The following is a 14931-nucleotide window of genomic DNA, read 5'->3' as shown; positions in this document are numbered from 1 at the left end:
TGCCATAGAGTGATCACCTCATAATGACTCTATATACACTATATACAGACCAATATCATGTGGCGGTCACTCTATGGTGGTAATAATGGTTTGTATATAGTGTGTATATAGAGTCATTATGCATTATGTGGCGGTCAGTCTATGGCAGTAATATTGGTCTGTATATAGTGTATATAGAGTCATTATGTGGCGGTCCCTCTATCGCGGTAATAACTCTCTATACACACTATATACAGACCAATATTACCACCATAGACTGACCACTGCATAATGACACTATATACGGACCAATATTACCACCATACAGTGACCGCCACCTTGTTTTTTTCTCAATAAAATACACTGTGTTGCCTTAGTGACATCATCATACACTATACATAGGAGCTGCAGCCAATCACCAGCCTCAGTGGTCACCAGAGAATGGCTGCAGCTCCTATATACAGTCTATTCACCTGAACACTTGGAGTCAGCAGTGCTAATACACACACACTAATATATATATATATATATATATATATATATATATATATATATATATAAACAATCCGAGGACAGCATCTCCTTATAAAGTGCTTATTAATTTATTGTGCCAGTTTGCAAAGAATCTTTGCAAACTGGCACAATAAAGCAATAAGCACTTTATAAGGAGATGCTGTCCTCGGATTGTTTTTCTGGAATACGATTGGGGTGAAGGACCGAACCCCATGAGGACTGTGCATCCTGCACTGTGTAACCGCGGACCCAACCACTACTATATATATATATATGTATATATATATATATATATATATATATATATATATATATATATACACTAACACATCCATGAAAACACATTATACAGATCCAAACCATAGAGTCCATACACTACACACATGACATGTAACACACACTACAGTCATCCATTATACACCTACATTCATACACACACTACATGGACAGTATACTTACCCCCTCTAACAGCATGCTGGGTGTAGTTGTCCTTGTCCATGGCAGCAGCAGCAGGAGGCTGTGCTCCTCACCCTGCAGCCCTCTCCTCCATCGTCCCGACAGCTCCACACCAGCCTCACCAGGAAGAGAGAGGAAATCACATGGTACAGAAGGGAGGGGGAGGGGGAAGCTACACACTCCGGAGCAGAGCGTCCTGTAGCCTCTGTGTGACCCCTGATAGCAGCCATAAGCTGCAGCCAGGGATCACTGCCAGAGCCTGCAGGACGCTGCCCGTGCAGTCCTGCACCTAACACTCACTGTAACTGGGGCAGGGGGGCCCTGGGCAACTGCCCTCTTTGCCCCCCCCTAACGCCGGCCCTGCATACCACAGGCGGTGAGCGGGGAACGAAGGGGAAGGTGAACTGATAGGTCGGCGTTCGCTTCCCCCTCAATATCAAGCTGTGTAATTTGGCCTTTAAGTGTAGGGGACAAAGAAAGCCTTGAGTTGCTATGATATATTGGATTTTTTTTTTTTTTTTAAGAGACAGTTACCCTATAGAGCCCTCCAGCTGTTGCAGAACTACAATTCCCATCATACCTGTACAGCCAAAGCTTGGGCTGTCCAGGCGTGGACAGAAATTGAAGTTTTACAACAGCCGGAGGGCCATGAGTTTGACACGACTGCTTTAAAGTAATAATAACTAAAACACGCTCAACATGAAAAAAGAGCAAAATCAATACATATATTACCCGATGCCCCCAGGAACAAATCAGACAATTTTGATGCCACTTATTTTGGTAATAATAATTGTTCTTTCATCGACATTGATTATTTGGCATAGAGAATGGCTACAAGAGCGCCTCCTCCTCTGGAGGACCATAGAAGGCTATTATGATTTCAATGGGACAGTGATGGGACAGATCACAGCTGACTACAACAAAATGAGATTGTAAAAAGCAACGTTGGAGAAGAAGTCCTTCTTGTGACCAGGTCATTGATGAGATCGAGGAGTATATCACTCTGAGATGCACTGTTAACTCTTGTAGCTAAACAGGAGCCGTGTTTGTTGCATTCTGTCCTCACGACGAGGTTCATTCTGCCGCAAGGCTACATCATGTGGGAAAGATATTTTAATGAGATTTATAGCCGACATGGTTAATACGTCTCTATGTGTTTCAACAGATCTAGTGGTTTGGCACCTTCTAAACACTGGATTTGCCCTCACATAGTATATTTGTTTTGCTGAATACAAGGCTGGTAGTTTTCTGTATACCATCCAGAGCTGCAGTGGATTAAAGTCATTCAAACCTGGGGTCGGACAACCACCTAATGTGTATAGGGGCCTCTGGGGCATATTGGGTATCACTATGCCCACCCGTTCCTGGATTTGAGGCAGCTTGTGATCAGATATGAAGCGGAACAAATCTGATGTGTGTGAACATAGCCAATGTATAGCTAGGTTCATTCCACCTTAAATGAGCGCAGCATAATGCTGAACAGATTGGTGTGTTACCTACATCATTCTGTTCAGCCGTTCTCCTAATGTGCAGGAGAATAGGATTATTGCTGCACCACTTTCCCCGCCCTCCAGCTGCTGATTGACAGTTGACTTCCTATACACAGCATGGATGGATAACTGCCAATCAGCATATGGTGGGCGGAGTTTTCTGCTTCTCATGAATATCCAGGACTACAGGGCTCATGTATATAATGGAGAGGACTACTTATTGCCAATGATACTCTGCAGGATATCTCCGTATCAGCTGCACAGAACAATGTAAGTGATGCATCATTCGGTTCAGCTTCTCTGTCACTAGTTTATGCTACCCTAAGCTATGTATATGTATAAAACTAAGCTGTAATACCAGGCACAGAAAATAACCCTATGATGTATTTGTAAGTTACCTGATATCCATATATTAGGGGGGATAGTGATGTAGACATTATATACTTTTCCAATCTAATATATAGAAGATCCTCCCTTATAATGCTGTAGACATACTCTTACAGTAAAGAATTTTTTTCTATAAAAAAATAAAATAAATTCTTCCATCTAATATTTAGTGGCTGTTTCCTAAATTGGTAACAGACTTTTACAGTAAAGAATCCTTTTCTGGCGTTTTACATCTAATATACAGCAGATCCTCCTGTATAATGCTGTAAATATGCTCATACAGTAAAGTATTCTTTTTTACAAAAATAAAATAAATTACTCAATCTTATATATAGTGGGTGTTTCCTCATTTGGTAACGGACTTATTTGTACTTTTACAGAAAAGAATCTGTTTTCCATCTAATATGGAGAGGATGCTCCCTAAGACCATGTTCACATGGCGTAAGAGACCGGGCAAGTGGCCGGTCTCTGCAAAGATCATCCTGTCCGGTACTGCAGTGGATGATCTTTCCTGCCGCAGGTTTCTGATGCGGGCGCGTGCTGAACTCTCCATAGCACACTATGAAGCAAGTGCCCGGAGCCGCTCGCTTTATAGTGTGCACTGACATGGTTTCCTACGGCCGCTATTCACTGAATAGCGGCCGCAAAAAACTAACATGTCAGTTCTTTGCGGCGCCGATAGCAACAACGGACGACAACATAGCCTAACATAGTAACAGACCTAGACCTGCCCTTACAATAAAGAATCCTCTTCTATGATGAAAAAGCTTATTCCATCTGATATAAAGTGGATGTTCCATGTATTATTGTATTCGTTAGACCACTATCCAGTTACAAAGACTCTCTTTCAATTGCTATTGGTCTTAATACCTTTGGAAGGTCATATATCGACTTTGTTGTACGTTGTTAACCATAGTTTTCTATAGTATTAAGTCACAAACGATACTTCAGCTCTCTCTGAACATATAGCCTGCTGTCACATGGTTCATACGGATTTCAGCATACTAAACTTTTTTTATTTTTATATTTTCTATCCTAAGAATAACTGAATTGGTTGGATACCATCCAGAGGAGCTGCTCGGGCGCTCGGCATATGAGTTTTATCATGCCTTGGATTCAGAAAGTATGACTAAAAGCCACCAGAACTGTAAGTATTAAGCAGGATGTTCTGTGATGACTTATCTGGGTACATGCTGTGAGGAACATGGTATAAGGCCGCAGTAGATAAGATAGAAGATTTGTGGATACGTGGATAGCTTTATTGCCAATAATATTTTTACATACTTGAGAGGTTGCATTTTCTTACACATTCTCCCCATCTAATTCTTACTGGAAAATCTATTGATTTTTAATTCTGCAATACCTATTTTCTCCTGCGGAGGCAGTGTAGGGAAATCATTTCCAGGATCCACCCTAAATCCATGATCGCTAGTGATTGATAGGCTATGTCCTTCTCACAAAAAGGAATCCTACATAGTGAAGGGTGTAGAAGTTGGCAGCCCAAGTGTGACCCATTCTAGGTGTGGCCTGACATATGTGATTGTATACAGATCTGAGTATCAATAATGAGTGCATATGTGCTGGCACCGTGATCAGTCAATGGAGACTGAAGTCATCACACTTCATTTCATTTGCACAATGTTGTAATGTTCCACATTGAGGTGAAGTTATTGTCCTGAAGAGTCCCGGCGATGTGTTATTGAGGTGTAGATTTCGAGCCTCTAAATCCTTAATTGGGCTGAGATCATTGAGGAGTTAAGTACTTGATTTGGCAGAGGCTTCAGGACATAGTGTTTCTGGTGCACATGAGACAGTGTTTAATTTATCTATTATTATTGGTATAGTATGTGCAATGCTAAACATTTACTTTGCTAAATGTTTGGAAGCCGTTCCCGACAAAGGCTTCATTTGCGGTTTTGCACATGATGTCTTATGCCGTTTCTTATAACGTGATTTGCAGGTCATGGAGCCAGGCACAAATAGGTTTATCATAAATGATGGCGGTAACAGAGTATAATGAAAATTTATAGTAAAAAAAATTCTGTGCTAGTCTAGTAGGTTTATCCTTTCGAGAAAAATGTTGACTATCTAAGTCTCCATTTACACTATGCAACCGCCCGCGGCAGCAAACGGGCACCGATCGGGGAGATCAGCGCTCGTTAGTGGTGACTTTGCATCCGGGCCGCACAAACAATCACTGTATTGTTTGTGCACCTATTCATATATATTGCTATCGGTAGCACGTCCCTGTTTACACAGGAGATGTGCGGCCGACATCGATACATTTTACTGCCCGCACAAAAGATATGATCAGCGGAGGATCAGACATTTTTCTGCTCCTCAGCTGATCGTTGTTACTTTTATACAGGCTGATTACTGGCCAAAGAAGCATTTCTAGCCAATAATCAGCCAGTGTAAAAGGGGCTTAAGGTGTATGGTGGTCTTGCGACTCTCCACTGACAGAAGGTATCAGTAGAGAGAAGGGTCGGGCATGTTGGATTTCCATCACCTGACTCTTCTGTTGACACTTTCTGTTAGTGGGAAGTCACTGGACCGCCAAACACTTTGGACATTCATCCAAATCTACCGGAGGCGGTAGTCTAAGTGTATGGGCCCGTTTAGAGCTGGAGGTGTTTCAGACCATTAATACACAGTGCCCATATGATAGTCTAAGAATCTGGCAGTCATTTTACATAATTGAAGAGGGGGTGGAGGTAAAGAGATGTATTAACAATGCTTTTTCTATTTATCGAGTGGGTAGATGAAACAAGCGGCACTCACCTATTAATGAAATACAGTAGGTTGTTTATTATAGTGGCAATCACCGACAAACATAGGGGAAGACAGATGAAATACAGCAGGGGCTTTCCACAGGCAACGGCCCATTTCGTGTGTCTTGCGCTTCTACTGATGTAACGAGATGTGCGAAATGGCCGTTGCCTGTGGAACGCCCCTGCTGTATTTTGTCTGTCTCCCACTATGTTTGTCGGTGATTGCCACTACAATAAACAGCCTATTGCATGAATAGGTGAGTGCCGCTTGTTTCATCTACCCATTTGCTGCATTTGATGTCTCCTCAGAGCAGAGCACCACACTGGTTGCCTGACTCCTGATCCCGCAGTGCTGGCTGCATTTTGCTAGTCCGCATTGGGTGTGAATAAGGCTGTGTCGGATACCCTCTAAATGTTGGTTATTTTTAGTGGATGGTTGTAATTTAACAGTAAATAACAGTCGTTTTTTTTTTTTTTTTAAATAAATACAGGTGTTATTTGCCGTTAAATGATGGCCGTGCAATAAAAACGGCCACCATTTTGACAGGGTGTTAACATAGCCTTATCATGCTTTTAGTATCTTTTTATGTTATTAAATGTATTTGTAAATAAAAACTACCGATGTGATTGTTTCTTTTTTCTTTATTTGATTTACCAGTGTGCACAAAAGGTCAAGTGGTCAGTGGTCAGTACCGGATGCTTGCCAAGCATGGTGGCTATGTCTGGGCGGAGAGTCAAGGCACAGTCATTTACAACACACGCAACTCGCAGCCACAGTGCATTGTGTGTGTGAACTACATCCTGAGGTGAGGAGGTCAACAATATCATCGTTGTGTCTCTACGATGGAGAACCATATTTAGCTGTCACCTTCTTCTTACTTCATGATCTTCCATCTATTTTCAGTAAACCCAATTATTTGTGTAACATTCATGGAAACTAAAGTTCTTGTAATTATCAGTTCACTAATTTAAAGCCATAGGTCAAGTTGACGTCTTATCGACCATATTGGTCTGTGTTTTGGGGAATTTTTGGATGTAAAATCTTTTAAATGCTGTTCTTTTCATAAAGATGATTGCCTTTCAAATAAATATTCTTTATTCTAAGTGACTGATAAAGAGAAAATGAACCTGATTGAAATAAGAGTGCAGAATACCACCATTGGTTTACGAGGCATCTACCATTCCTGTGACCTTCTCATTGGTGGTAAAGCTGGTGGTCAGTTCTGAAGTCTTCAAGTTCCATCACTGGTCCCATTATTGATTTGCCGAACATTGCATAGAAAGATGTGACCAGATTAGATCACATCTATTAGAAGACATTGTTATATAGATTATTCCAAACTCTGCGGTGTTAAAGGGGTACTCCAAGCTCTAAAAGTTTCCCTCCATCAACAAGATAGGGGGTAACTAGCTGTTGGATACCCTGCAATGTCTGGAAGCCGCTTAGTAGATAAAACAGAGCTCCTCCATTCCTAATGGTCAGACCATGACTGGTCAGCTTGATTTCCCCTATCTTGTTGATTTTGGAGTTGGGAGTACCCCTTTAAGGCTTAGAAAATGCATTGACTTTAGTAGATCCTTTATGGAATGTTTTTTTTTCCCAAAATCATTGAAGGAGTTTGTTCTGGTTTAAAGAGCTGCTTCCATCCTTAAGAAGAAATCAAAGTGTTGTGTCTACGGCTAGGTTCACACCATGTAAAAATGATGACTTTCAAAATAACAGGCGTCATTGTGCAAATAATGTTTTTTATTTTTGAAATCATGGAAAATATTTGTGCAATGACGGCCGTTATTATGAAAGACGATCATCATTTTTACATGGTGTAAACCTATCCTATTAGTGCAGGCCATTTCCCTTAAAGCAAATGGTGCTGAGTTGCAATACTTTTCACAGCCTGCGCACAGCAGTGACGCTGTTTTTGGAAGTCAACAAAAACTTTTTCCTCATTCTGTACATTTCTCTTAAAGAGGAAGTCCAGCACAGCACCAAAAAATTATTCCAAGTTGGGGGTGGGGGAACATAAAAAAGAAGCCATATTCACCTGTCTTGGTGCCTGTGCAGCGCTGCGTCCTGCTGGTGGACCCCAGCCAGCTGTCTTCTTAGCTCCCTTCCTGCTACGTCACAGCCCGATTGACGGAAGCCCTACTCAGCCAGTCAGTGACTGGGGCGGGACACCGCTGAAAACACTGATTGGCTGAGTGGGCTAAATCTCACCCGCTTGTGACATTCAACCCGGGTCGTCACATACTCGGAAACCGAGAGAAAAAGACAACTAACGGGGTACGGGAGCCCGGTAATGTGGCACAGCACGGGGACAGGTGAGCATATGGTCTTTTCTTTTATTACCCCCCCCCCCAATAATGATTCCCCTCACCCCCCTCCCTTGAATTTCTTCTTTGAACTAAATTTTTTCAATTTAAAAGCGAATCATCACACGCCAGATGAAACTAATCGCAATGAACACAGAATCACAGTTTTTTTTTGTGAAATACTTGTTTGTGGTGGGATTCCCTTTAGTAGATAAATTGTTGATTGTAAGAACATTAAATTTATTAGCCGTGTTATTTCATTTGCCTTTTGATCCTTTTTTTTCCCAGTGAGATTGAGAAAAACGATGTTGTATTCTCTATGGACCAAACAGAGTCTCTGTTTAAACCACATCAGATGACCATGAACTCCATCTTTAGCAACGCTGTCTCTGATAAGACGAGTGACTTCTTGTTTGCCAAACTGAAGGAAGAGCCAGAAGAGCTGGCACAACTCGCCCCCACCCCAGGAGATGAGATTATCTCTTTGGACTTTGGTGAGTGGTCTCTTTGTTAAGTACCATCAGACTCGGTTAGCTCTACTAGCCTGGGTCTATGTTGTATTTCTTTTGGCTTATACAGTATCTTGAAAAGCAATGAGGCTAAAAAAAATTGTTAACATTTCCAAAGCAATTTCTTTTAAAAGGATGTAAATCTGTATATAAACTATCAAGGGCAATCCAGGACCTCTCGGGGGTTATCCAGGGGTACAGAAACATGGCCTTTCAACATGACCTATTACGCTAAACGATTATCGGCCGGAAAGGCTGGTAATCTACCAGTACGGACGATATCATTTGGTGTAGTAGGGCGCTAAGAAAGCAGTGTATTTGCCCTACTATCATAATGTAGTTAGAACTATTACTATTGAATTAAAATCACTTTACTTTACCTTTCACAAAGAGAAGATGATGTTGCGTTAATAGTATTTCATACTTTTGCAGGTGCTCAAACTTTTGAGGAGCCATCGACTTACAGTAGTGGTCCCCAGACCAGCACTGGCGAGTGGCCACTGGAAGTCAAGAGCCACAATCCCCAGGCTGAGATCATGAACCGTCCGTCCTTCACAGCACCTCAGGTGGCTCCAGGGAGCAGTACTCCAAGTGCTAGCAGTACCAGTACTTGTTCTACGGTAAGACATTGTGCCAACTGTGTGCTTTATTAGTTGTGAGAGTATTCTTCCAATAATTGAAGGCAGCGGAGCCGTCAGTGAGGACTGGTAGCAATCTACGGTATTTAGATGTTTATCACAATCACTTAAATGGCTGACAGATGTTGGGTGACAACCACAAATTATGGAGATAAGAGAATGATCTATGAATTTTTGTGAAGAACCTGTGACCCTGTGACAGAGTTCTGGCTCCATGGCCGGTAAACATGGCTGCTATTACTATATATTATTTGTCTTTGAGTGATGGAAGAGATTAAGCGACACATATGTGCAGCCCTCGCTGCCTGTAGAAGATAGATGCAGCCCTAGGGCTACCAGGAAAACATAGATACAGCCTTAGGCTATGTTCACACTACGTGAGAGACCAGCCGTTCCGTGACCCGGCCGGATCACGGAACGGCCGGTCTCTGCAAAGATCAGACAGTACTTAAGTACCGGCTGGATGATCTTTCTGGCCACAGTGCTCTGATGCAGGCGCATCAGCGCGCGCGCATCAGAACTTCACACAGCTCGCTTCATTGTGGGAACTGACAGGTCTTTCTGCGGCCGCAATTCACTGAATTGCGGGTGCAGTAAACTGACATCTCAGTTCTTTGCGGCGCTGTATGTGATCCGGACGGAATCCCATAGCAGTAAAGGCAGTGTTCCACACTGTATAAAGTACGACCGCACTTTTACGTAGTGTGAACATAGCCTAAGGCTATGTTCACACTACGTAAGTTTCGGAATAATCACGGCCATTGTAATAACGGCCGGGATTACTACGGCGCTTACATAGTGTTGCCTTGTCGAATATTTGGGTTCAGACAAGCCTTAACACTCGGCATTTGACTCCCGCTGCCTGTAGAAGTCTGATGACTGTATATTTTCCACGACTCCCTACGCTTTTTATCTTCTCCAGATGCAAGAGTGTCAAATGCAGAGTGTTTGGGTTCGGCAGATTCACTCAAAACTAATTTCTGCTACTGGTAGTCTTGATTTTTGAGTAAAGATGTACTTTTTGTATAATCTCGGTTACCATACAGATCATCTATGAGGAATCCTAGGAAAACCGTCATTCTATATGGAGCTGTGTTATTTGCCACTCACAAACATTGCATTGACCTATTAAAATAACCAATGTCTGATTGGGGTTCCTTGGGCCACCAGAGGAGATGATTCTGAGCTTCCACACTCCATCTATATATAACATTTCCCAGTTCACTCTTTACATATTATAAATAAGATCTAATAGGTTATTTGTCAACCAGCACATAAAATGTGGACTCTAGGGGCAAGTGACTGGCTCCAAATGAGGTTGTCTTCTCCTGGATGTCCAAGACCAATTTTTGAGCCCATTTGTTCTTCTGGTACACTGGTGGACCAGTCTAATCCTGGTGAGGTTAAAGTGGTGGAATAATTGCTAGATACCATAAAACATTAGCGAAAACAACAAATTTATGTTGAATGTTTTTGGAATATTTCAAGCTGTTTCCTTACTGAAGACCTGATGGACGTTGCGTCAGGAGAACTTATTACTGACATGTACTGGGAACGTTGCCCAAATCACAAACCTGATTCCAAAGCAAAGTCCTTAGGTATTTCACTTGTAACTAACGTGATCAAGGTTAACAGGTTACAATTACAACTGGCAGGAAAGGCGTCCTTGTAAATGTACCTGTGACTATGCCATGGACTTGATGTTCTTCATCGTTTCCACCTTCGGACTTGATCAAACAGGACTCCTGGCAGTCATAAGGGCCGATTTTTTTTTTCGTTTTGCAGTATAGAATTGATTCAGCAAATATCCATTTAACAATTTTTACATTATGTTTTGTCGACTCTTGACCATAATGGTAACTGGTTACTTTTGTGGGGTGTTTGAAGCAGATATTGAAGCTTGAGTGCCATTTTATATTTAAAGTGCATATAGTCTTTTTGCATATATATTGCACAGAATATAGTTCTCTAAAAAGCATTCTTGTAATTGTAGTCTTAGTGGCCTTACTAATTTCAGTAAATTCTTGTATTACCTATGACCAAATAGCAAACTGGGTGTTACCAGTGCAGGAAGGGGGGGGCATGTCCCTCAGCTTACGGAATTTGATTACAAATAACTGAAGAAGTTGGATACAGACCCATGTTTTCCAGGAATCCGTAGGGCTGCATCCCACTTCGTCAGCTACTGGTCATCATATGTCGCCCGCTCGGGTTCGCTTATCTCTAGCAATCACTGTAAGGCTAGGTTCACACTACATAAAATAACGTCCGTTGTCCGCGCCGCAAAACTACGGCCGTTGTTTTGAGCTTCCCTATAATGACTGCAATGCAATGTAACTACGGCCGTTGAATTCAGATAAAGGCCGTTGTTTATACGGCCCTGTAAAAATTGAACATGTCAATTATTTCCGGGCGGTAATACTGCAACAACGGCCGTGGATTTCAATGCGGCCGCGAACGTAAAACTTATATCTGCTGAATTAAACTTCATTTTGATGTAAAAAAATTTCTGAGTGGTTTCTCAGGCTGGGTGCAGTATTTAAAGTAAATGACTTTAAATCCCGTTTATAATCATGCTAGGAATCAAAATTAAACAATTTATTTTACGCAGTGTGAACATAGCCTAAATTAGTTTGAGCTTTAATTCTGCAAAATTTTTGTCTTCTTTATATATCTACATGCTGCCTTGTAGTGTTTGTAAATTGTCTCCTTTTTTCGCTTCTTTTAAAGGAGAAGTCGGGCAAAAGTATTTTATTGCTCCCCAAAAGTTGTACAAATCACCAATATACACTTATTCAGGGAAATGCTTATGAAGTGCTTTTTTCCCTGCACTTACTACTGCATCAAGGCTTCACTTCCTGGATAAAATGGTGATGTCATGACCCGACTCCCAGAGCTGTGTGGGCTGTGGCTGCTGGAGAGGATGATGGCAGGGGGACACAGGACACTGGAGGGACACTGAGCATCCCTCTGCCATCATCCTCTCCAGCAGCCACAGCCCGCACAGCTCTGGGAGTCAGGTCGTGACATCATCATTTTATACAGGAAGTGACATTACCATGTTATACAGGAAGTGACATTACCATGTTATCCAGGAAGTGACATCACCATTTTATCCAGGAAGTGAAGCCTTGAAGCAGTACTAAGTGCAGGGAAAAAAGTACTTTTAAAGCATTTCCCGTAATAAGTGTCTATTGGGGATTTGTATAACTTTTGGTGGTAGCGATACAATACTTTCATAAAAATTTTCACTGGACTTCTACTTTAAGGTTTCCCAATCATCCAGATGAGCAGATGGGCAAATGAGCAAAACTTTTAGCTTGTAAAGGTTTTAGTTGTTGGATCTTATCTGCGCCATTAAAGCTCATCTTGCCGTTAATCCGCTCAGTACCAAGAGGTCTCCCCTGGGGGTAGATTACTTACACATGTAATTTCTTTGCACCCCAAGTAATCCTTTTTTCACTTTTTTGGGTTTTTCGGACTGTTCTTGTGGAACATCAGCTTCCTGCACTTGTATAGTATATTGTTTTGTCCATTATGTATTGAGCTGTTGTCTGAGTAAAGGCCTTTATGAATGGGGCAATTATTGAGTCATCTGCCCCATGATTGCCCAGCGATCAACCATTGAATGAGCTTGTTTGTCGACTAATCATGTCACCCAATAAATGCATTCTGGCACCATGACCTTTCCTGGCATACTGTATACCAATCATTATCTTATTCTTATTCTAGCCAAGCACTCCAGGAGAATATTACACGTCTTTAGAAGAGGATCTCAAGATTGAGCTGATCGAAAAGCTGTTTGCTATGGATACAGAGGCAAAGAATAAGTGCAGTACTACCCAGGTATGTAGATTATACCGAGGAATTTTTCCTTCCAGCAATACTGAGAAGTTCAGTGCGTGTTTTTGGAAGAAAACCAGTTGGCGAAGTCATTGTACTCATTATCCGCTCATTATGTTACATGTATGTGTAGTATTAATGTGCCGCTAGTTGGGGGGGGGTCATTAAGGTGGTCGTGACATAGCTATAGCGGGGTAGTAACTGCAACTGCCCCCCTAATCCTGAAAACCCAGAGACAACAGCAACACTATATATATGTGTATCTATATATATATATATATATATATATATATATATATATATTATATATATATATATATATATGTAGAGAGAGAGAGAGAGAGAGAGAGAGAGAGAGAGAGAGGAGGAATATTTACTAAACTGGTCTGCCACACAATCGTTGTAATTTTTTTTTGCTCGATGTATTAGAAGGTGCACCCACTATAGTATATGTTTTTGTACTGCACCCACTATAGTACACCAGGTACACTGGGATTTGCATACAGCTATGAGCACCTCTGTAACCTGTTGATGGTAGATACAAATAAAACACTTCTACCACGGCCAAAGAACAAATCTGATTCGTTCGCATTATTACAGTCCATGGAGCAAACAAGTCAGAGGTTCTAACAGCTGAGCAAAGAAATTGAATGTGCTGCAAGATAATCCAGAAATCTTGCAGTTTTTATTTTGACCACTAAGCCTAATAACAATGACACTTACTGTTCGGTGGAGAAAGTCTCCTTATAGTCACATGCAGGATTACAATGAAAGGTGACACTGATGTATTGATAAGACAAGATCAGGTCATTAACAATAGCTTATGGTCAATGTTTGGCCCCCCTCCCCCCAACTACCCCTGCACAGGTTATAGAGCATGCCTAGAAAACTGTACCATACAAGTAAATAACTTCCCTATTAACTCTTGTTTCTTATGTCCATGGGACATGGTGGAGAACGTTTTTAAAAGTCTCCCTATAATCACATGCTGGATTACAATAAAAGGTGACACTAATGTATAGATAAGATAGGATCACGTAATTTACAATAGCTTATGGTCAGTGCTCGGCCCCCCTTCCCCCAACCTGCACAGGTTAGGGAACCACACAAGTTTATAGCTTCCCCTTTAAGTCTATTGTTTTTTATGTCCACATGGTTTGCTGTAAAGCTTATCTCTAAGTGTTTAAAAAAACAGCAAGATGGCTGCCCCCATAATAATGCACTTAAAATAAAGTTAAAAAAGAAGTCATATGACAATTAAAAAAAACAGATATAAATGCCTTCTCATTTTCTTTTCCTTTTCTTTTCAATAGAATGACTTTAATGAATTGGACCTGGAAACTCTCGCCCCATACATTCCAATGGATGGTGAAGATTTCCAATTGAATCCAATATGTCAAGAAGAGTGTTCCCTCAATGACAATGCACAACCATCCCAGCAGAACCGCAGTAGCATGAACCCACTCTTTCAGTCCAGTGCTCCTCCTTCACAGAGCCAGTTCCTTCATCAGAACTTTTGTCAGCCAATGGCAGCTAAAGGTGGTAATCCCAGCCGGGATACTCTGCCTAACGGGCTGTATAATGGTGGGAGGAAATCACCACAATTATCAGCATATCAAACTGGTGCTAGTCCACCATTGTCCTCAATGGGCGGGCGCTCTAACGTTCAATGGCCTCCAGATCCACCAGTCAGTTACATGCACACGAAGTGGAGAATGATGGATCAGTTCAGTGAAACCCAAACCAATTCCACTTCAGGACGGCCAATGCATTTGCACAGCATGCCGCTATATAAACAAAGGTAAGATAAGATCGATCCATCTATCTATCTATCTATCTATCTATCTATCTATCTATCTATCTATCTCCTATCTATCTATCTATCATCTATCTATTATCTATCTATCTATCTATCTATCTATCTATCTGTCTCCTATCTTTCTCCTATCTATCTATCTATCTATCTATCTCCTATCTATCTATCTGTCTCCTATCTATCTATCTATCTATCTCCTATCTATCTATCTATTATCTA

General features: G+C 41.4%; 1 protein-coding gene across 1 annotated transcript in view; it reads left to right on the top strand.

Moving 5' to 3' along the window:
- The window catches only part of EPAS1 (endothelial PAS domain protein 1), a 101558-nt gene that overhangs the window by 78311 nt on the left and 8316 nt on the right, over positions 1–14931 (top strand). The window contains exons 7-12 of the mRNA XM_069955436.1: positions 3866–3972; positions 6255–6402; positions 8195–8400; positions 8848–9035; positions 12786–12899; positions 14210–14697. Of these exons, the coding sequence (XP_069811537.1) occupies positions 3866–3972; positions 6255–6402; positions 8195–8400; positions 8848–9035; positions 12786–12899; positions 14210–14697 (1251 nt within the window). The remainder of the gene's footprint in view (positions 1–3865; positions 3973–6254; positions 6403–8194; positions 8401–8847; positions 9036–12785; positions 12900–14209; positions 14698–14931) is intronic.

This window comes from Dendropsophus ebraccatus, chromosome 15, assembly GCF_027789765.1.
Source record: "Dendropsophus ebraccatus isolate aDenEbr1 chromosome 15, aDenEbr1.pat, whole genome shotgun sequence".
Taxonomy (NCBI): domain Eukaryota; kingdom Metazoa; phylum Chordata; class Amphibia; order Anura; family Hylidae; genus Dendropsophus; species Dendropsophus ebraccatus.
Note: the sequence above shows the minus strand (reverse complement) of the source record. Positions and strands in the feature narration are given on the sequence as shown.